At 36.2% G+C, this 22,498-nt stretch overlaps 3 protein-coding genes and 3 pseudogenes across 7 annotated transcripts; all 6 read left to right on the forward strand.

The window, feature by feature from the left end:
- Nucleotides 1–627: 627 nt before the first annotated feature.
- PRH75 (DEAD box RNA helicase (PRH75)) lies at nucleotides 628–5,635 on the forward strand. The gene is made up of 14 exons (XM_018117420.2): nucleotides 628–1,397; nucleotides 1,797–1,931; nucleotides 2,029–2,169; nucleotides 2,291–2,402; nucleotides 2,601–2,671; nucleotides 2,819–2,973; nucleotides 3,085–3,196; nucleotides 3,294–3,395; nucleotides 3,480–3,540; nucleotides 3,622–3,790; nucleotides 3,869–3,965; nucleotides 4,112–4,206; nucleotides 4,699–4,832; nucleotides 5,182–5,635. The coding sequence occupies exons 1-14, from the start codon at nucleotides 924–926 to the stop codon at nucleotides 5,436–5,438; spliced, it is 2,115 nt and encodes a 704-aa protein (XP_017972909.2). The 5' UTR covers nucleotides 628–923; the 3' UTR covers nucleotides 5,439–5,635.
- A 562-nt stretch (nucleotides 5,636–6,197) lies between these two features.
- Nucleotides 6,198–9,815, forward strand: LOC18605434 (Peptidase family M48 family protein). The gene is made up of 3 exons (XM_007038434.3): nucleotides 6,198–7,346; nucleotides 7,429–7,577; nucleotides 9,304–9,815. The coding sequence occupies exons 1-3, from the start codon at nucleotides 6,414–6,416 to the stop codon at nucleotides 9,551–9,553; spliced, it is 1,332 nt and encodes a 443-aa protein (XP_007038496.3). The 5' UTR covers nucleotides 6,198–6,413; the 3' UTR covers nucleotides 9,554–9,815.
- A 134-nt stretch (nucleotides 9,816–9,949) lies between these two features.
- On the forward strand, nucleotides 9,950–12,203 carry LOC148763793 (pentatricopeptide repeat-containing protein At5g66520 pseudogene; annotated as a pseudogene). 3 transcript variants are annotated; one of them, XR_016025256.1, is made up of 2 exons: nucleotides 9,950–11,964; nucleotides 12,077–12,203. The product of XR_016025256.1 is annotated as a pentatricopeptide repeat-containing protein At5g66520 pseudogene, transcript variant X1 (transcript). The 3 variants fall into 3 exon arrangements; XR_016025257.1 differs by having other exon boundaries at nucleotides 12,111–12,203; XR_016025258.1 differs by having other exon boundaries at nucleotides 12,116–12,203.
- A 137-nt stretch (nucleotides 12,204–12,340) lies between these two features.
- On the forward strand, nucleotides 12,341–15,237 carry LOC18605435 (cytochrome P450 704C1-like; annotated as a pseudogene). The gene is made up of 6 exons (XR_016025259.1): nucleotides 12,341–12,909; nucleotides 12,993–13,205; nucleotides 13,594–13,878; nucleotides 13,963–14,298; nucleotides 14,544–14,744; nucleotides 14,828–15,237. The product of XR_016025259.1 is annotated as a cytochrome P450 704C1-like (transcript).
- Nucleotides 15,238–17,117: 1,880 nt separating this feature from the next.
- Nucleotides 17,118–18,570, forward strand: LOC148763794 (pentatricopeptide repeat-containing protein At1g33350 pseudogene; annotated as a pseudogene).
- A 689-nt stretch (nucleotides 18,571–19,259) lies between these two features.
- Nucleotides 19,260–21,912, forward strand: LOC18605438 (cytochrome P450 704C1-like). The gene is made up of 6 exons (XM_088804417.1): nucleotides 19,260–19,664; nucleotides 19,749–19,961; nucleotides 20,349–20,633; nucleotides 20,718–21,053; nucleotides 21,274–21,474; nucleotides 21,558–21,912. Exons 1-6 carry the CDS (start codon nucleotides 19,311–19,313, stop codon nucleotides 21,738–21,740), a joined length of 1,572 nt encoding a protein of 523 aa, XP_088660543.1. The 5' UTR covers nucleotides 19,260–19,310; the 3' UTR covers nucleotides 21,741–21,912.
- The last annotated feature ends 586 nt before the right edge of the window (nucleotides 21,913–22,498 follow it).

The following is a 22,498-nucleotide window of genomic DNA, read 5'->3' on the forward strand; positions in this document are numbered from 1 at the left end:
AGCGAATATAAGGTTAATTAACTTTATCTAATATAAGAAAACCTCTAAGCTAACCTTCTACTTGTAAAAATACCATGAACAAAGGGTTGCAATGGAGATATTACGTATGTTTTTTAGCAATTAGCTACCGTCAATTGTTTCTTCTAAGATAATTGATACGCATGTATTGATCAAATGAAAGCAATTATTCAAGCCATTGCATTGTGATCACCTATTTGTTAGAAATGTTTTAGCATGTAACAGTCACATTAGTCGTAAAAGAATTTGCAAATCCATCACTTTAACGAGTGTTTTCAAAGTAGAGATGTTCGTAGTCCTAAACATACTTATATATGGGCTCAAAAATTTAAAATATTCACATTATTATATATTATATTAATATTATTGATTATGTTTAATTAATTTGAATAAAAATACATTACTTATAGAATTAAAAAAAAACACCGGATCATTTGGACTGAACTCTAGAAAATAGTACAGCCCAAACCTTATCCGAAATGGGTTGGGCTTTTTCAGGCTTTAATGGGCTGCAAATAGCCTATGGAGAATCGGTTAGGCCAGTTCTGCGGCTCTCACTGCTTCGGTTAATAACACCTTTTGCTTCGAAGCTGTACGCCAGACATTTTTATTTTATAAGCGTTTGAAAGGCTTATTCCATTAGTCCAAGGCGGTCCAATCTAACGGCAAACATCTATATACTAAATAGGGTTTCAAAATCGAACGGCCGAAATCGAGTCCACCGCCAAAACTATAAAATTGTAAACCCTAGCTTCTTCGGCCTTCCTCTTTCCCTCCTGCTTCTGCGTTCACTGCCACATACTTTTCGCAGCAGGAGAAGAAACTCTTCCTTTTTTACTTCCCCTCACACTTCTAAATTTCTATTTAAAGCTTTTGAATTGTTAGTTTGTAAACTATCTAATCTAATGCCTTCTTTAGCTTTATCTGATCTCAAAGCAAAGAAAGAAGAGAAAAAGATGAAGAAGAAGATTGCTCTCGAAACTCCAGAAACCGAGAAGAAGATGCAGAAGCTGAAGGAGCCGAGGCTAAAAGAGGAGGACAATGATTCGGAGTTGAAGAAGAGTAGGAAGAAGCGAAAGGCTTCGGAGCTCCAGTTGGAAGAGGAGGAGAGGAGCGAGACGAGCTCGGAGCTTGTTGAGCCGGTGAATGGGAAGGAGAATAAGAAGAGAAAGAAACCGAAGGTGGAGGAAGAGGAAGAGGAAGAGGAAGATGAAGGGAAAAGTGAGGATCCAAATGCTATTTCGAGGTTTCGGATTTCGGAAGCAGTTAGAGAGAAGCTGAAGTCGAAAGGGATTGAGTCGTTGTTTCCGATTCAGGCCATGACTTTTGATATTGTTCTTGATGGCACTGACTTGGTTGGGCGCGCCAGAACTGGTCAGGTATAGTCTTTTGTTTTTGTTCTTTGTTATCATTAAATATGCGTGCACTTCAATTAGTGGCTGCTAATTCCAGATAGAATTTGACCGTTGGATATGTGTTTAGTTTAATAAGGACCAAGGATTTTATTGTGAATGTTGAAGATTTTTATGTGATAAATTGTGCTGCTATTTAATTGATTATCAACTCCATAATTTTGAGAATGCTTCACATTGCCTGAAATGTATGGTGGTATTCTCTGTTTGCTTAATCTTGAAGTTTGAACTATGATTAATGCGTTATGATTGTGTAGCTTTGTTGGCGGACAGAAATTTGTTAACTTAATTAAAACCATTGTTGTGCGACTGTTTCTGGAAGTTCTCTTCTTAAGTAACTCCTTAGCCTTGTTTGCAATTGTGCAGGGTAAGACACTGGCCTTTGTGTTGCCTATATTGGAGTCTTTAACAAATGGCCCCGCAAAAACATCAAGGAAGACTGGATATGGCAGGGCACCAAGTGTCCTGGTACTTTTACCAACCCGGGAATTGGCTAAACAGGTATAGCACTTTGAACCTTATTCTCTAGACCTGAGACTCTTTGATAGTGCCTTTTTTTTATCTGTGAAGTTTATAATAATTAACCTTTTGTTTCTAGGTATTTGATGACTTTGAAGTTTATGGCGAGGTGTTGGGGTTGACATCATGCTGTTTATATGGAGGAGCTCCTTACCACAGCCAAGAGATGAAACTGAAGAGAGGGGTTGATATAGTTGTTGGGACGCCTGGACGTGTAAAGGTAACCTTTTCTTATTATTAATTCAAGCTGTTTAGCTAGTTTTAGAGATGTCATTAAATTCTATACATTTTTTTAATACTTCTATTATCTGATATTTGGTGTCCTCTTGCAAATGTTGCAGGACCACATAGAAAGGAGGAATATTGACTTAGGCTCATTGCAATTTAGAATTCTTGATGAGGCAGATGAAATGTTGAGAATGGGATTTGTTGATGATGTTGAACTTATATTAGGTATGTTTTTTTGTGTATGCTGTATTTTTTTGGGTGGTGGTTGGGTAGTACATTTTTTTAATATGAATGTTAGAGAAGTAAATACCTTACATTGTTGTGTACAGGAACACCTGTGCCTTTATACCAATTATTTGATACTATTGACCCCTATGTGCTTCACTCTTCTTTTTAATTTGCTGACGATATTTTAATTTTCAGGTAAGGTAGAGGATGCAAGTAAAGTTCAGACGCTTCTCTTTAGTGCCACGTTGCCAGACTGGGTGAAGGGTGTATGTTTCTTAACTTCTTTCATGCATTGAAGTATTTCTATTAGCTCCAAGATCTTCTACATCTATAAGAACTCAATTTGAAAATGTGAAATTGGATATTGTTTTTCTTTATTTACCTATCTGATTGAAAAATTTTTTCATCGCCAGATTGCTGCAAGGTTTCTTAAAGCAAGTAAGAAGACTGTCGATCTTGTTGGTAATGAGAAGATGAAGGCCAGTACCAATGTTAGGCATATTGTCTTACCCTGTTCTAAGTCGGCAAGGTCCCAGCTGATCCCAGATATTATTCGTTGTTATAGCAGGTTTGGTATTTTAGTTTTAAAATAATTGTTATTGCTACAATTTAGATTTCCTTTCGATAATTTGGCTGAGTTATTTTCGTCATTCCTCCTTGTGGGATGGATATGATTCAGTGGTGGACGAACTATTATTTTCACTGAGACAAAGGATTCTGCTTCTGAGCTCGCTGGCTTGCTGCCTGGCTCCCGGGCTTTGCATGGGGACATACAGCAGGCTCAACGTGAGGTAAAGTGTTATGTAGAGTACATCATTTATCATTATTTCCCTAAAGCCAAACAAACTCTGTTGTTTTACTGGTACTCATTTTGTTATGTGCTTGTAGGTCACGCTTAATGGGTTCCGGTCAGGCAAGTTCTTGACGTTAGTGGCTACAAATGTGGCAGCACGAGGATTAGATATCAATGATGTGCAGTTAATTATCCAGGTCTGTTTGGATACACTTGTTTTACAAAATTTTGTTGTGTGTTCTTGATTCTGTTATATTTATCTATCAATAAGTCTATTTCAGTGTGAGCCTCCACGTGATGTAGAAGCCTATATTCATCGGTCTGGACGTACAGGAAGAGCAGGTAAATGATAATTTAGCCCTTCCTTTTTGATTTGGTTGGTGAGAATTTGATAAGATACTGAAAGAGTTATTAATATTTTAGGCAATACTGGAGTCGCCGTCATGCTTTATGATCCTAAAAGATCAAACATATCTAAGATAGAAAGAGAATCTGGTGTGAAATTTGAGCACATATCTGCACCTCAGCCTGTTGATATTGCTAAATTTGCTGGTGTAGAAGCAGCAAAAATAATCACCCAAGTTTCTGACAGGTATATTTGCAAATAGTTTTATTTGATCTCTTCTTTGTATCTTGTCATCCTTAAATCTTAACCTCAATGAGATTGCAGCGTAATTCCTGCGTTCAAGTCTGTTGCTCAGGAGTTATTGGAAACTTCTGGTCTATCAGCAGAAGATCTACTTGCCAAAGCACTAGCCAAGGCTGCTGTGAGTTCTCTTCCTACCCCCAATGGATGTTCAATTCTCTTCATATCATGAATACTCACTTTCTGGTGTTTGGAATATAAAAATAAAAATTTAACTCTGGTTTCCTTTTTTTGGTTCAAAAGACTAATTATTGCTTTATTTTTCAGGGTTACTCTGAGATAAAGAGTAGATCCCTTCTTACATCTATGGAGAACCATGTTACATTACTTCTCGAAGCTGGAAAACCTATTTACACACTCTCGTAAGCTCATGAAACTTTCATTTTTTTATCTTTGTAATTGATATAGTTTATGTAAAGGGGATAGATATCACTAACAACTCAAGGGCTTAAAAGCAAGGAATTCTATACTCAATTTTCAAATCTCAAGATATCTCAGTCTTAATAATCTCAATAAATAGGAAGCTACTGAGAATTGCAATAAAAGATGTTTATAACGAACACAATACCCTAATTGAATAACCCAAAATACAATAACTATGAATTTGGAATGAGTTGAATCTATGATATATGAAATTCCAAGGATCAATTCCTTTATTTTCTATCATCCTTCCCTGCATCAGTAATTAATCTAGCCTTCTGTTGTAAAAATTATTTATTTATTTGTACCTTGGTTAAAATAACTAATTAGTTTGAGGAACTTTTGGATGTGCACCATTAGTTTTCAATTTTTGTTACCGAGCCATCTGAATTTGATTAATTCTTTCTGACCCCCTTTCTTATTTCATGTATTAGATTTGTTTTTGGTGTCTTAAAAAGATTCTTGCCTGAGGAGAAGGTGCAGTCAGTGCAGGGTATGACCCTTACTGCTGATGGAATGGGTGCAGTGTTTGATGTGGCAGAAGAAGATGTGGAAACATTTCTTGCCGGTAATTTTTTCTAGTTGATAGTTTAATTTTCAATTGTATAGAGGCATTTGTTCTTAATATTTTTCTTTGATGCTCCTCTAACATGCTCATTCTTTTGGTTGTTAAACATGTAGCACCGTTCACCAAACAAAATGTGTATATGTTTCTCTTAAGTGATGTGATTGGTGTGGCTTGGTCAAGCTTATGTTTTAAGTTCCTTTTTTTTTAGGAATTGAGTTTTAGTTTTTTAGTTTTCTTCCCATGCCAAAGTATTTGTTGTACTGGTCTTCTTGAATGTTGGGATTCTTTGTTTCTGGTTAGTAATCTTAGGTATAGGTTTAACACACCTTTTCTATCCTTCTGGTTCCAGGTGCTGAAAATGCAGCTAATGTTAGCTTAGAGGTGTTGAAGAAAGAATTGCCACGTCTACAAGAGAGAGACCAGTCAAGGGGGAGATCTGGTGGTGGACGGGGTGGTTTTGGTGATAGAAATGGTGGTGGGGGCAGGTACTCTGGAGGCGGTGGTAGGTTCTCTGGAGGCAAAGGTGGCCGAGGTGGATTTTCTGATAGAAGGTTTTCTAATGGTTCAAGTGGTGGGCGAGGGCGCTACAATAGCAAGAAATGGTGAGGGTCCTGAAGATGGAAGAAAATATTCAATATGAGCCCAAGGGCATTTTCATTTTGTTTTTTGCGGCTAATCTGTAGGTTCGTTTTGATTTTTATTTGTTTTCGTTATATGATTAAGTGTATCTGCTGGGGGTTTTGCCTTCCTCCCCGTGTTTCTTACTTGTCACTGAAATGGTAAGAAAAAATTACATTTGAGTATGTATTCTTTGCTCGCAACCAAAACAGAGAAAAAAGAATATAGAATATCCAAATTATGGCTTATCCCATAATTGCATTTGAATAATTATTGACGCCATGGAATTTTCTAGTATTATCAAAGACATGTTATTCTTGATGTTCTTGTCAAAATTATATTCTAAAGCTCAATCTATTGTCTTATTCATATCAATTGAGTTTAAAATAAAAATAAAAAAATGTCCATTGAAAATCTCGTCATTGATTTTCAATTGAGGTAACGGTACCCGATTACATATCCGGTAAAAGACTTTTACCCACTTTCATCACAAGTAAGCAGTGGGCGGATCCACCTGACTCTCCATTTTTGAATATTATGTAGCATTAGTTGAATATAAATGTTAATGAAAAAAATTTATATTTTCAATTTAATTTTAATAAATGAAATGACAAAAAAAAAATTATGTAATATTTAGCGAAAATGAGCGACAATATAGATTAGATACATTATTTACCTAATTTTTTTATTTTCGTTTTTTAAAAATTTTGTTACTTGACATTACAAACTGCACCGGTGTCCATGTTTCGGCCTTCCAGATTCCAGACAGCTCCACACCCACCCAGGCCTCTTACTATCTTGCTTTACTTTTTTTTCACATTTTTTATCTCCATTTTCTCTTTCTTATTTTGTTTTCCTGTTGTACTTCCATCAGCCTGCCGTTCCCTCTCTTCCTTTCCTGGAAAAAGAATTCGAAACTTTGGATGACTCGAAATCTCTGTTGAATATTTATTTTCCATCATCATGGCATGCTGCAGAAGGGCAAAGTTTGCACTCAATACCCTGCGCAATAGTTTCAGTTCAAGGCCTATTCTCAAATCTCCAATCCAAGATTCGTCTTCACTAATCTCCCAGAGCCTTGGGTCTTCGATTTCATCTGCTAACAGAGCTAAGTTTTCTGCGTTCTCTTCACATTCTTCTATTTCGCAGAGACCAGGAATTTCTAGTAAGTATCAGTATAATCCGTTTTTAAATGGTGCCAAGAGATTTTACTATGTTGATCGTTACCATGTTCAACATTTTAAGCGGCGGGGTCCACTAAGGTGGTTCCAAAATCCAAGAAATGTGTTGATATTTGTCTTGGTTGGTTCAGGGGTTTTGATTACTGTGTATTCTGGTAATTTAGAAACTGTTCCTTACACAAAGCGAAAGCATTTCATTCTCTTGTCCAAAGAAACAGAGAAAAGGATGGGAGAGGCTCAATTTAAGCAACTGATGGCAAATTTTAAGGGAAAGATATTGCCTCCATTACACCCAGAAAGCGTGAGAGTGCGACTGATAGCTAAAAATATTGTTGATGCGCTCAAAAAAGGGTTGAACCATGATCAAACATGGAGTGATTTGGTGTATGAATCGCCCGGGAGCTCATTTGGACATGAGAGTGGGCATGAGACGATGGCACCATTGAGTGAGAAGGAAGGGGAGTCAGGGGTGAATTGGTCCCGTGAAGATGAGATTCTTGATGATAAGTGGGTTCAGCAAAGTAGGAAGGAAAGTCAACAGAGAGGGTCGCAACCGACAATGTCTCATTTGGAAGGATTGGCTTGGGAACTTATGGTGATCAATGAACCTGTTGTTAATGCATTTTGTTTGCCTGGTGGGAAGATTGTGGTGTTCACAGGGTTGCTTGAGCATTTTAAAACTGATGCCGAGCTAGCAACCATAATTGCACATGAGGTATACATTGCTCACCACTTTAGTATTGTCATTTTTTGTTGGCTGTGGGAGTGATATCTTTTCATTGTGTTTATCTGATTAGGTTGCGCATGCAGTGGCTCGACATGTAGCTGAACAAATAACAAAGAATTTATGGTTTACCATCCTACAATTGATCCTATATCAGTTCTTTATGCCTGATCTGGTCAACACAATGTCAGCGCTCCTCTTGAGACTCCCCTTCTCTCGGAAGTAAGGTTTTTATATTTGTTCTTTGAAGAATATCAATTGAATTATATTGTGTATAAAGATAATCAGGGTTTTATCAAGAAGAATCAAGAAACACGAGTTATCTCTGAAAATTTGTTACCATCATATAGTTTAAGAGTAGGTGATTGCTTGGTGGAAAAATGTCTTGTGAAAGTATACATGAGTAGCATTACAGGTTTTATAGTAATATTTAAGCCAAAATTTCATAGATTGTTTCTTCTGCAGGATGTGTGTGCGTATACATATTATATGTAATTTGATGTTATAATGGGAATATCCAGTACTTTGTGACCTCTTTGTCCGTCATAAGAGATGTGCTCATCTGCTTAAATTTCTGGATGTATTCTTCTTTTAAATATTCCAGTTTAGTTCTTCTGATGCCTGGGTGCTGCATCTGCAATGCCATTAGGTGTGATATACCACAAAAAATAACAAAGCAGAGCAATGACTCTGTGAATCCATTTAATGTCAACTAGAATCTCTCTCAGGTTTGTTAGATCCCTGTTTCCTCAAGCAAATTAACTACTGTCAAATAGAATTTGAGAGTTTTACTTCTGATGTTCTTTTCTTTTGCCCTCTTTTATTATCTTCCTTGTAACATATGCATTCCCCTAGGCAGTGATATCCAAGAATAAGTGGGTATCAATAAACATGTTTGATGTCACACAGGTTGCTTGAGATTAGCGCTATACTCCCGTGTCTAGTCAAGCATACAAAATAACTGGGTTCTGAAAGCAAAAATAGTATTAAACTGTTGCTAAACATATTAGAAAGTGTTTTTCTGCAGGTTCAGAGTTTCACATTTTGCTTAGGAGCCATGTCTCTGCACCCTTTGTGGCTTTGAGCAAGTTAACTGTTTCTAACTTGGGTTTCCCTTATCTCTCAAATGCTAAACCTCTTGGTAACTTCCCACTAGTTCTAGTGCATGCTGTTCATGCTTCATTCACAAAAATAAAATGATCCTTTGTTTGGGAATTTTTTTGGCTGAATTTTGGTCAGTAGTCAATATTGAAATCATATGGCCTTGTCCCTGGGAAAAAGAAGCGTCCACTAGAAATCCAATATCTAGTGACAAACTTGGATTTTTTGGAAGCTTTCAGCTTTACAGAAGCATTTATCAGTTCTTGATCCAATTCTTTTATTGAAATATCTTAGGTCTTAGCTATTCACTCTGGAACCTCTGTCAATTGTCGAGGTGTGCCTGATACAGAATAGGTTAATAGGTGACCACTCCTCTAGAATGATTGTTCCAAGTTCGAATTCTTTCTCCCCTACTCGATTATGAAAAATGATGCGCTTTCACACATTTACCAATATATCCTGGATTTTCTCCTATTTGACATGAACAAATATTTTTAGGTGCAGTTTAATTGCACTCAAATATAGATCTTTGGCTGAGGACTGATGAAAGATCCCGTCATTCTTTCCATTTGTCTACAAAGACAAGCTTAGCCATTCTAGTGACCCCAAATAAAACTGCATTAGCACCCCCCCCAAAAGAGAGAGTGAACCCTATTGGTTTTCCTGCTTTTGTGCTGTTGGGTTAAGGTTTTATTGATTTACTGAGAACCCACATCTCAAAGCATTATTGCTATATATCTTCCCTTTACCCTTAAATTAACTTTAATATGTCCTGAAAGCTACATTGTTAAATGTGATTCTCATGGTTGTCCCAGTGCTTACCACCCCTTATTATCATCTTTGATAGGATGGAAATTGAAGCAGATTACATTGGGCTGTTGTTGATGGCATCTGCTGGCTATGATCCTCGACTTGCTCCCAAAGTGTTCGAGAAGTTGGGAAAGATTGGAGGGAGTTCAGCTCTGGAAGATTATCTCTCCACACATCCATCTTCAAAGAAAAGAGCTCAGTTACTGGCTCAAGCTCAAGTAATGGAAGAAGCAATTACAATTTACCGGGAGGCCATAGCAGGACGTGGGGTTGAGGGTTTTCTCTAGGATTGCATGATACCGCCATGAAGCTACTCTCTCTCTGCAACCTAGAAGCCACACCAGCTTGTGAAGTTTAAGAGCTCCATATACTTTTAAGTTATTCCTTGCATTTATCTTATTTACAAAATTTTCATTTTTGTAGTCGAGTTTTCATTTACCATGTCATTCTGCAGCAATTGTAACTATTAGAGTTCCATAAAGTCAGAAAATTTTGTTTCTGCAGCAAGTGTTATGAAATTGTAACCATGGTGTCCGTTGTTTGTCCTCATTCTTTAACCTGCCTGTTGGAAGGATCATGTTTTTTCTTGCGCGGTTAAGAATTGCGAATCAGGTGAAAGTTTGGGCGTTTGCTGTTTGAATACTCTAGACACAAGCTCTGACATCACTTGTTTGGTAAGGAATGAGGCAGCAAATGCACGCTTTTTGCGTGGCTGATCAGCCCAACGAAAGCTTACCAGACAACCTGAATGCGACTAAACCAAACCAACCTGGAGGAGATCTTGTCCAATCCAAAAAACAGAAAATATCATGGCCCAATCAGACGCAGTGTAAGCAGTCAGTCAGTGTCGTTCACTTCTCCACCCGTTTTAGTCTCTGGGCTACACCATTAGCTGAGCATGCTGGAACCTAAATGGCAAACCCTGAAAAACACCATTTCACGCTTAATCGAAGAATGCAAGAGTCTGAGAGAGCTCAAACAAATTCATGCCCACATCATAACTTATCCAAAACTACCCAAAAACCATCAAGATTTCCTCATTACTCGCCTCCTCTTCTTTATTGCCCTCACAGACTCCGGCTCTCTTTGCTACGCGATCCATGTTTTCAAATTTATAAAATACCCAACACTCTCCGTATATAACATCATGATCAGAGCCTACGCTTCCAAAATCTGCGACACGAATGATGGTGCTCCTTTTTTACCATCTTTACTTCTTTTCAAGCAAATGCTTTTTAATGGCATTTCACCGGATTGCCTTACGTTTCCTTTTCTTCTAAAGGAATGCACGAGGAGGTTTGATAGCCGAGTAGGCTGTAGCATTCATGGGAAAACCATTAAATTTGGATGGTTTCGTGACCTTTATGTTCAAAATTCTTTGGTTAATTTTTATTCCGCATGTGGGTTCTTGAATAGTGCTAGGAAGTTGTTTGATGAAATGCTGAACAGGGATGTTGTTTCTTGGAATTCGATGATTATTGGGCACTTGAGAGCTGGGAATCTTGATATGGCATTAAAATTATTTAGAAGCATAGAGAAGAGGAATATTATCACTTGGAATTCGATGATAACGGGTTTTGTTCAGGGTGGCTTGGGAAAAGAGGCCTTGCAACTGTTCCATGAAATGCAGAATTTAAGTAATGATAATGTTAAACCAGATAAAATTACAATGGCTAGTGTACTTTCAGCTTGTGCTTACCTTGGTGCAATTGATCATGGGAAATGGATACATAGTTACTTGAGGAGAAGCGGTGTTGAATGTGATCTGGTAGTTGGAACAGCATTGATTGACATGTACGGTAAATGTGGTAGTGTGGAGAGGGCATACGAGGTCTTTAAAGAGATGCCTAGAAGGGATACCTTGGCATGGACTGCTATGATTTCTGCATTTGCACTTCATGGGTATAGCGAGGAGGCTTTTGACACTTTTGTAGAGATGGAAGCCGTGGGAGTGAAGCCTAACCACGTCACATTTGTTAGTTTGTTGTCAGCTTGTGTTCATTCTGGCTTGGTAGAGAAAGGTCGCTGGTGTTTTGATATGATGAGGCGTGTTTATTCTATAGAACCGCAGCTTCACCACTATGCTTGCATGGTTGATGTTCTCAGTCGAGCAGGGTTATTTGAAGAGGTAGAAAGTCTTGTAAGAAGTATGCCAATGGAGCCAGATGTGTTTGTTTGGGGCGCATTACTTGGAGGCTGTCAGATTCATGGAAATATAGAACTAGGAGAAAGGGTAGCACAATATTTGATTGATTTGGAACCGATGAACCATGCTTTTTATATTAACTTGTGTGATATATATGCCAAGGCTGGTAGATTTGATGATGTGAAGAGAATCAGAGCCTTAATGAAAGAAAGAGGTATCAGAAAAGAAGTTGCAGGCTGTAGCATGATTGAAGTTGATGGGTTCGTTCTTGAATTCTCGATTAAAGGGTGGCCTGAGCTAGTGATGGACGAGATAGTGGTGATCTTAAATTTATTGAAGAATGAGATTAAGGGTGAAGGTTCCGTTCATTACTGTGATGGGATACTGTTGGATGCACAAAATTGATGAGGTCGTACCTAGTAGTGTTTGGCTTTTCTCTACTTTACACGGTTCAGAAGAAGAAATGGAACTAAGATTTGTGGGCGGCAATACCGTTCAAAGGGACAGGGGCAACCATTTTTATAAAAAGAACCGGAGAAGGACATGACAGAGGTAAAGTTCCCTCTTGATAAAAATTTTAAGTTGACAAAATAGACTAGTAGGTTTCCCCACAGTTAGTTGCCAATCTATTCTGTAAACTGAATCTTTTCTTTTTCTGTTTCAGGCAAATGACTATTTCTTTTTTTTTTTTTTGAAAGAAAAGTGTTGCATAGCCTAGATTGTTGCTGCCAGTGAAGGGATTTCCCGGATGCCTTAGAGAAATGAAATCATCATTGTATAATGCCTGGAAAGCCACTGTTTATGTGCTTCAGATTATAAGACCATATTATCAACATGGACAAGATAGCGGATTAGAAGTCAAAATCCTTGCAAGGTTGGGACCACATGAGATTAAAATTTGTGATTGACCAAAAATATCTCCGTTCTATATCATGTTCTTTTATTAAAAAAAGGCTAATGAGATATTGCCAGAATAATTCCTGATTAAATATGCAGATGACTCGATAAGAGCGGACAGGACGTCATCATTCATTTTATATGCTTGTTCTCTGATGCAAAATTCAGATACCAAACTCTCATCAGGCTATCTAGAAATATATCAGAAAAGATTATTTACTTCTGAGCTTTTTTCTCCCTGAGCCAACCATGGGCGCTTTCTTTCTTTCTGCCATCATCTTGCTTCTCATTGCCCTTTTCATTTTAAACCCTTTTGTTCTAGCTCTGGTTGGAGCGTTGACTTTGGTTCTGATAATATTTACGGCTTTATTCTTATCGCTTCATGTTACAGAATTGATCTCCAACGACAAACGGCCACCCGTAGCTGGTCTAATGTTACATCAGCTCGTGCACTTTAATGGACTTTTTGATTACCAAACATCCCTTGCTAAGAAGCACAGCACTTACCGACTGATTATGCCATTGCGAAGTGAGATTTATACTGCTGATCCAGTTAATATCGAACATATACTAAAAACCAACTTCCCTAATTATGGACGGGTATGAATGTTTTGCGTTATCCTTTTAAGCTTTATTATCTTTCTTTTTATTAGCATTGAAATTTGGGCGTTGTGGCAATACAGGGTGCCATTGCTGAGATATTGAGAGATCTCTTTGGTGATGGTATCTTTGCAGTAGACGGAGAGAAATGGCGCCATCAACGGAAGCTTGCAAGCCATGAATTTTCAACCAAAGTTTTGAGAGAATATAGTACTGCTGTATTTCAGGATAATGCTGCAAAATTGGTTTCAAAAGTTTCTATTATAGGAGCAGCTAGGCATGCTATGGATTTGCAGGTTCCTGATCTTGCTTGTAACTTTAGTAAACTGCAAACTTTGGTAGAATTAACCTTTTAAATGAATTTTCAGGCAATTAGATCAAGCATTTACCTGGCACAAGAGAATTTTGATAATCATTCTTGAGATAACACATTCTTTAGGATTCTCATGGTGATTGAAAAAGACTTGTATTGGATTCTAAGTTTACGCATTATATTTGTTTTAATCCTTCTCTTGAGAAAAGAGAGAGAGAGAGAGAGAGAGAAAGTTAGAGGGGGAATGGGAAAAAAAATTAAGGGGTTTTAGCATTAATTCTTTCTTAATTGGTGTTAGTCACAGCACAAGGATTTAGGTCTACAATTGATCTTCTTTCAGTTTCTCTTAAATTTTACCACATTTTTTGCAGGATATGTTTATGAAATCAACTTTGGATTCAATTTTCAAGGTGGGATTTGGAGTTGAGTTGAATGCATTGTCTGGCTCAGATGAGTTTGGAAACCAATTCACCAAGGCTTTTGATGATTCCAATGTTATTGTGTACTGGAGATTTGTTGATCCGTTCTGGAAAGTTAAAAGGTTGCTTAATATAGGATTGGAAGCCGCTCTTAAAAGAAATGTCAAAATCATTGATGACTTCATTTTTGAATTGGTTCGATGCAAAAGGGAGCAGATGAAAAATGAAAAGCTTGTGGTTAGTAAATTCCACCATTAATTAATACTTATGAAACTTTTGTCTCTTGAGTATTTAATTTGTCAATTGTTTCCTGATGAGCAGAGAGATAAAGAAGATATATTGTCAAGGTTTTTGATGGAGAGCGAGAAGGATTCTGAAAACATGACTGATCAATATTTGAGAGATATTATTCTCAACTTCATGATAGCAGGCAAAGATACATCAGCAAATACACTCACTTGGTTCTTTTACATGCTTTGCAAATATCCTCTTGTTCAGAAGAAGGTTGTACAGGAAGTCATAGAATCAACTCAAGCTGAGGATAAAATATGTGCTGATGAATTTTCCAGGTTGATGACGGAGCAAGCTCTAGACAGAATGCAGTATCTTCATGCGGCATTAACTGAAACTCTTTGACTCTATCCAGCTGTCCCATCGGTAACATTTGGTTTCTCTTTCTAATTTCTGTGGAAAATGTAACTTGATGTTTTTTTTCAGTAAAGCACATAAACATAGTGAAGTCATCTGTGATTATGTATTTTCTCAGAGCCATTAGCTCAATGCTGCTTTCATCACTGTGATTTCAACCCTTTATAGTGTGGTTGAAAAGAGGCAGTACTCTACCACTCTTTCCCTGTATGTCTCTAGAAACAAAAAAATCATCTTCTTTATTCCTGATGCAGGATGGGAAGAGTGCAGCAGAGGATGATGTTCTCCCTGATGGTTTTAAAGTAAAGAAAGGAGATGGGGTAACTTACATGGCTTATGCCATGGGAAGAATGACATATATATGGGGAGAGGATGCTGAAGAATATCGGCCTGAAAGATGGCTTGAGAATGGCATTTTTCAACCAGAGAGTCCTTTTAAGTTCGCCGCATTCCAGGTAACATTTTTACTCCAACCTTGTGTGAAGAGAGTTTCTTGATATTCTCTATTTGATTTAATTGAGCTGTGATTTATCCCAAGGCCGGGCCTCGCATCTGTCTGGGGAAGGAATTTGCATACAGGCAAATGAAAATCTTGGCAGCTGTTCTCCTCTACTTCCAATTCAGACTCGTGGATGAGACCAAGGAGGCTACATATCGGACCATGTTCACCCTTCACATGGCTGGAGGGCTCAATGTATTTGCATTTCCCAGGGCGTAACCATGGACTGGAAAATGTTTGTTTGACAATTTTTCTTCGCTTTATGTTGCCAAATATATTTTTATTGGTCAAATTATGCAATTAGTCCAATACTTTATCAAAGTGATAGATTTAGTCCTTTATAATAATTTGTAAAAATTAAATCTTTATATTTTTCAAAATTGACAATGTCAGTTTAATGTGTTAAAATTTTTTTATTATTTATAATGATATGATGTTTGTTGGGTTGACATGTTATTTTTTTTATTTATGTGACATTGAATTTGATGATATGATATGCAGTAATAGTGTTGATATGACGTGATTAAGTATTGAAATGAACTTTATAAGTATGGATATGAAATTATTCAATATGAGCTAATAGTTTTAAATGAAATTAGAAAAGAAACAAATAACAAATACGAATAAGTTTTTAAAATTTAAGGAAATAGTATTGTGAGATGTTAAAAAAATAAATTTTTGTATTAAATTATCATTTTAATAGAATACAAGAACTAATTTCATAATTTAACCTACTTTTATTGCAATAAAGTGTCTACACTTCTTACAAAAATATTTTAATAAACTTTTGTATGCTCGCTATAAATTATACTTCTTTTAAAACAAAAAATCCCAAGTAATCGAAGCATGAGTCTCGATTCAGGGTGCGATACTGGAAATATTTAGGTTTGACATTTTGTAAATACTGCAGTACATATGGAAAATTCAAAACCCCCCCTTCCCAAAAGTACATATAAAATAGTTTTTGATTATTAACTTCTTCAATCCGGTTTTCAATAAATATGGGTGATTTATAATTGGAAATCTATCTCAATAGGCTCTTGGAACCATAACTAAAATGGTTAATTCGATCCCCAGAAGTTGTAATTTAATGAGTTAAATGGGTTTTGTTAATTTTATTTTTATGCTAATGATAAATATAATAAGTGACTTTATTTATGATACTTTTACTTTTGCATAATACTTTCACATAATATAGTTACGAACCCATCAATATTGAATTATCAAAATTAATTACCTGCATTCTAATCTATTGGATGTATGATAATTTTTGTTCTTATCTTAAAATATACATTTTATTTAACAATATTTAATCTGAAAAATATATATAATAATAATAATAATATTAATATTAAATTTTTGAAAGATTGAATTAAGACAGTAGAATTGACTTATAATTTGTTGATAGATAATTTTTAAAGAAGTAGAAAGATATATATTACCAATTAATTTTTAATGTCAATAGTTTAAAAAACAATAATCATTTAGAAAGATTTGACATGACCTTACTTGTTCTTAGGGAAAAAAACAAACATATCTAAATAAATTTATTTAAAAGATTGAATAATTTCCATATACTCCAAAGTAGCATAATTGTGCAATTTATGAGAGCAATTCCAAGCAATAGTATAAAGCAGTCATAGCTCCCTAATTAGTTCATGTCAGCTTGTGATGGCAATTGGCAAATGGCAAATGAATTTGATTGTAACAAGGTTGCGAGTTGATAGCGAACTGCCTCTTCCATAAATGATTTGTTTGATCGCATTGGGCAATATCCCACCCAAGGATTTTTGAATAATGTCAAGTCAGCTGTGGGAGTTCCGTTGGGCAATTTCCAGGCCTATGGCAACCAAATAAACATGGGCCTAGAGGTGCTTGGATTACAGCTTGACTTTAACAAAACCTGCCCTACGCACATTCACCCCGTGGGCGGATAAATAAATAATTTAATTATTTAGATAAATATTAAAAAAAGAGCAAAAATGAAAAAACTTTAAATTCTTCTTAAATTGAAGAAAAAGTAAGTAGAAGTGGGTTTTAAATATAAACTCTAACCCTACTTTCAATATTAAGTTATTATTATAGCCCTTATTGACACATTTTTTTTATTTTACATTTTTTTTGGTCAATTCTCTGATGGAAACCAGCAAATTAATTAAGCTCAAGAAACGAATAGTATGTGGCAAGCATTTGACGATTATGCCGAGGCAATTCCTATTATGACCAGTATGATTTTACAAGCTAGTTAACACTAGACCCTCACAGGTGGAAAACATGTGCTATTAAAATATTTCCATCTCCAGATAATGCACGTTTTAGCAATATAAGAATGCGGAAAGCAAGAAGGTGGTATTTCCTTCTAGGTCATTCAATCTCCCAGCGAAATATGGAATTTCCTTGGGAGCCTGAATCGGATCTGATTCTGATATTTTTTATACCTAATTTTAGTAACATCTGCCCGTATCTCAACAATATTGGGGGTTTTTCCTTATTTTTATTTTGTCAGAGAATCAGATCACCTTGTGAGTTTGTCAACCTGGAATTGATTTTTGTATTTTACAACCAAATAATCAGTAAAAAAATATCTTGGCACAAACTTTTAGGTTTATTACATTATTTTGATATCAGATTCTTTGTTATATAAACTTTTAGGAAGTTGTTTGAAGAAATAATGAACAGGGATGTTGTTTCTTGGAATTCGATGATTATTGGGTACTTGAGGGATGGGAATCTTGATATGGCATTAAAATTATTTAGAAGCATGGAGAAGAGAAGCATTATCACTTGGAATTCGATGATAACGGGGTTTTGTTCAGGGTAGCTTGGGAAAAGAGGCCTTGCAACTGTTCCATGAAATGCAGAATTTAAGTAATGATAATGTTAAACCAGATAAAATTACAATGGCTAGTGTACTTTCAGCTTGTGCTTACCTTGGTGCAATTGATCATGGGAAATGGATACATAGTTACTTGAGGAGAAGCGGTGTTGAATGTGATCTGGTAGTTGGAACAGCATTGATTGACATGTACGGTAAATGTGGCAGTGTGGAGAGGGCATACGAGGTCTTTAAAGAGATGCCTAGAAGGGATACCTTGGCATGGACTGCTATGATTTCTGCATTTGCACTTCATGGGTATAGAAAGGAGGCTTTTGACACTTTTGAAGAGATGGAAGCCGTGGGAGTGAATCCTAACCACGTCACATTTGTTAGTTTGTTGTCAGCTTGTGTTCATTCTGGCTTGGTAGAGAAAGGTCGCTGGTGTTTTGATATGATGAGGCGTGTTTATTCTATAGAACCGCAGCTTCACCACTATGCTTGCATGGTTGATGTTCTCAGTCGAGCAGGGTTAATTGAAGAGGTGGAAAATCTTGTAAGAAGTATGCCAATGAAGCCAGATGTGTTTGTTTGGGACGCATTACTTGGAGGCTGTCAGATTCATGGAAATATAGAACTAGGAGAAAGGGTAGCACAATATTTGATTGATTTGGAACCGATGAACCATGCTTTTTATATTGACTTGTGTGATATATATGCCAAGGCTGGTAGATTTGATGATGTGAAGAGAATCAGAGCCTTAATGAAAGAAAGAGGTATCAGAAAAGAAGTTGCAGGCTGTAGAATGATTGAAGTTGATGAGTTCGTTCTTGAATTCTCACTTAAAGGGTGGCCTGAGCTAGTGATGGACGAGATAGTGGTGATCTTAAATTTATTGAAGAATGAGATTAAGGGTGAAGGTTCCGTTCATTACTGTGATGGGATCCTGTTGGATGCACAAAATTGATGAGGTCGTAGCTATTAGTATTTGGCTTTTCTCTACTTTACACGGTTCAAAAGAAGAAATGGAACTAAGATTTGTGGGCGGTAATACCGTTCAAGGGTGCAAAGGCAACCATTATCATAAAAAGAACCAGAGAATTACTTGACAGAGGTAAAAGATCCCTCTTGATAAAAATTTTAAATTGACAAAATAGACTTGTAGGTTTCCCCACAGTTAGTTGCTAATCTATTCTGTAAACTGAATCTTTTCTTTTTCTGTTTCAGGCGAATGACTCTATTTTTTTTTTTTTTAAAAGAAAAGTGTTGCATAGCCTAGCTTGTTGCTGCAAGTGAAGGGATTTACCGGATTCCATAAAGAAATGAAATCATCATTGTATAATGCCTGGAAAACTGCCGTTTATGTGTTTCAGATTATAAGACCATATTATCAACGTGGACAAGATAGCGGATTAGAAGTCAAAATCCTTGCAAGTTTGGGACCACATGAGATTAAAAATTTGTGATTGACTAAAAATATCTCCGTTCTATATCATGTGCTTTTATAAAAAAATGGCTAATGAGATATTGCCAGAATAATTCCTCATTAAATATGCAGATGTCTCGATAAGAACGACAGGATGGCATCGGTCATTTTATATACTTGTTCTCTGATGCAAAATTCAGGTACCAAACTCTCATCAGGCTATCTTGAAATATATCAGAAAAGATTATTTACTTCTGAGCTTTTTTCTTCCTGAGCCAACCATGGGCGCCTTCTTTCTTTCTTCTGCCATCATCTTACTTCTCATTGCCCTTTTCATTTTAAACCCTTTTGTTCTAGCTCTGGTTGGAGCGTGGACTTTGGTTCTGATAATAGTTACGGCTTTATTCTTATTACTTCATGTTACAGAATTGATCTCCAAGGACAAACGGCCACCCGTAGCTGGTCTAATGTTACATCAGCTCGTGCACTTTAATGGACTTTTTGATTACCAAACATCCCTTGCTAAGAAGCACAGCACTTACCGACTGATTATGCCATTGCGAAGTGAGATTTATACTGCTGATCCAGTTAATATCGAACATATACTAAAAACCAATTTCCCTAATTATGGACGGGTATGAATGTTTTGCGTTATCCTTTTAAGCTTTATTATCTTTCTTTTTTATTAGCATTGAAATTTGGGCGTTGTGGCAATACAGGGTGCCCGTGCTGTGATACTGAGAGATCTCTTTGGTGATGGTATCTTTGCAGTAGATGGAGAGAAATGGCGCCATCAACGGAAGCTTGCAAGCCATGAATTTTCAACCAAAGTTTTGAGAGAATATAGTACTGCTGTATTTCAGGATAATGCTGCAAAATTGGTTTCAAAAGTTTCTATTATGGGAGCAGCTAGGCATGCTATGGATTTGCAGGTTCCTGATCTTGCTTGTAACTTTAGTACACTACAAACTTCGGTAGAATTAACTTCTTAAATGAATTTTCAGGCAATTAGATCAAGCATTTACCTGGCACAAGAGAATTTTGATAATCATTCTTGAGATAACACATTCTTTTGGAGTCTCTTGGAAATTGTAAAAGACTTGCATCGGATTCTAAGTTTAAGCATTATATTTTGTTTAAATCCTTCCCTTGAGAAAAGAGAGAGAAGGAGAAAAAGTTAGAGGGGGAATGGAAAAAAAAAATTTACGGGTTTTAGCAGTAATTGTTTCTTAATTGGTGTTAGTCACAGCATAAGGATTTTGGTCTACAATTGATCTTCTTTCAGTTACTTCTCTTAAATTTTAATACATTTTTTGCAGGATATGTTTATGAAATCAACTTTGGATTCAATTTTCAAGGTGGGATTTGGAGTTGAGTTGAATGCATTGTCTGGCTCAGATGAGTTTGGAAACCAATTCACCAAGGCTTTTGATGATTCCAATGTTATTGTGTACTGGAGATTTGTTGATCCGTTCTGGAAAGTTAAAAGGTTGCTTAATATAGGATTGGAAGCCGCTCTTAAAAGAAATGTCAAAATCATTGATGACTTCATTTTTGAATTGGTTCGATGTAAAAGGGAGCAGATGAAAAATGAAAAGCTTGTGGTTAGTAAATTCCACCATTAATTAGTACTTATGAAACTTTTGTTTCTTGAGTATTTAATTTGTCAATTGTTTCCTGATGAGCAGAGAGATAGAGAAGATATATTGTCAAGGTTTTTGATGGAGAGCGAGAAGGATCCTGAAAACATGACTGATCAATATTTGAGAGATATTATTCTCAACTTCATGATAGCAGGCAAAGATACATCAGCAAATACACTCACTTGGTTCTTTTATGTGCTTTGCAAACATCCCCTTGTTCAGAAGAAGGTCGTACAGGAAGTCATAGAATCAACTCAAGCTGAGGATAAAATATGTGCTGATGAATTTTCCAGGCTGATGACGGAGCAAGCTCTAGACAGAATGCAGTATCTTCATGCGGCATTAACTGAAACTCTTCGACTCTATCCAGCTGTTCCAGCGGTAACATTTGGTTTCTCTTTCCATTTTCTGTGGAAAATGTAACTTGATGTTATTTTCCAGTAAAGCACTTAAACATAGTGAAGTCATCTGTGATTATGTATTTTCTCAGAGCCATTAGCTCAATGCTGCTTTCATCACTGTGGTTGAAAAGAGGCAGTACTCTACCACTCTTTCCCTGTACGTCTCTAGAAAAAAATAATCTTCTTTATTCCTGATGCAGGATGGGAAGCGTGCAGCAGAGGATGATGTTCTCCCTGATGGTTTTAAAGTAAAGAAAGGAGATGGGGTAACTTACATGGCTTATGCCATGGGAAGAATGACATATATATGGGGAGAGGATGCTGATGAATATCGGCCTGAAAGATGGCTTGAGAATGGCATTTTTCAACCAGAAAGTCCTTTTAAGTTCACCGCATTCCAGGTAACATTTTTGCTTCAACCTTGTGTGAAGAGAGTTTCTTGATATTCTCTATTTGATTTAATTGAGCTGTGATTTATCCCAAGGCCGGACCTCGCATCTGTCTGGGGAAGGAATTTGCATACAGGCAAATGAAAATCTTGGCAGCTGTTCTCCTCTACTTCTTCCAATTCAGACTCGTGGATGAGACCAAGGAGGCTACATATCGGACCATGTTCACCCTTCACATGGCTGAAGGGCTCAACGTATATGCATTTCCCAGGGCGTAACAATGGACTGGAGAATGTTTGTTTGACACTTTTTCTTCGCTTTATGTTGCCAAATATATTTATTGGTCAAATTATGCAAGTAGTCTAATACTTTATCAAAGTGATAGATTTAGTCCTTTATAATAATTTGTAAAAATTAAATCTTTATATTTTTCAAAATTGATAATGTCAGTTTGATGTGTTAAAATTTTTTTATTATCTATAATGATATGATGTTTGTTGGGTTGACATGTTATTTTTTTTTATTCATGTGACATTGAATTTGATGATATGATATGCAGTAATAGTGTTGATATGACGTGATTAGGTATTGAGATGAACTTTATAAGTACGGATATGGAAATTATTCAATATGAACTAATAGTTTTAAATGAGATTGAAAAAGAAACAGATAACAAATACGAATAAGTTTTTAAAATTTAAGGAAATAGTATTGTGAGATATAAAAAAAATAAATTTTTTTATTAAATTATCATTTTAATAGAATACAAGAACTAATTTCATAATTTAACCTACTTTTATTGCAGTAAAGTGTTTACACTTCTTACAAAAATATTTTAATAAACTTTTGTATGCTCGCTATAAATTATACTTCTTTTAAAACAAAAAATCCCAAGTAATCGAAGCATGAGTCTCGATTCAGGGTGCGGTACTGGAAATATTTGGGGTTGACATTTTGTAAATACTACAGTACATATGGAAAATTCAAAACCCCCTTTCCCAAAAGTACATATAAAATAGTATTTGATTATTAACTT

This window comes from Theobroma cacao, chromosome 3, assembly GCF_053813885.1.
Source record: "Theobroma cacao isolate CCN51 chromosome 3, ASM5381388v1, whole genome shotgun sequence".
Lineage (NCBI taxonomy): Eukaryota > Viridiplantae > Streptophyta > Magnoliopsida > Malvales > Malvaceae > Theobroma > Theobroma cacao.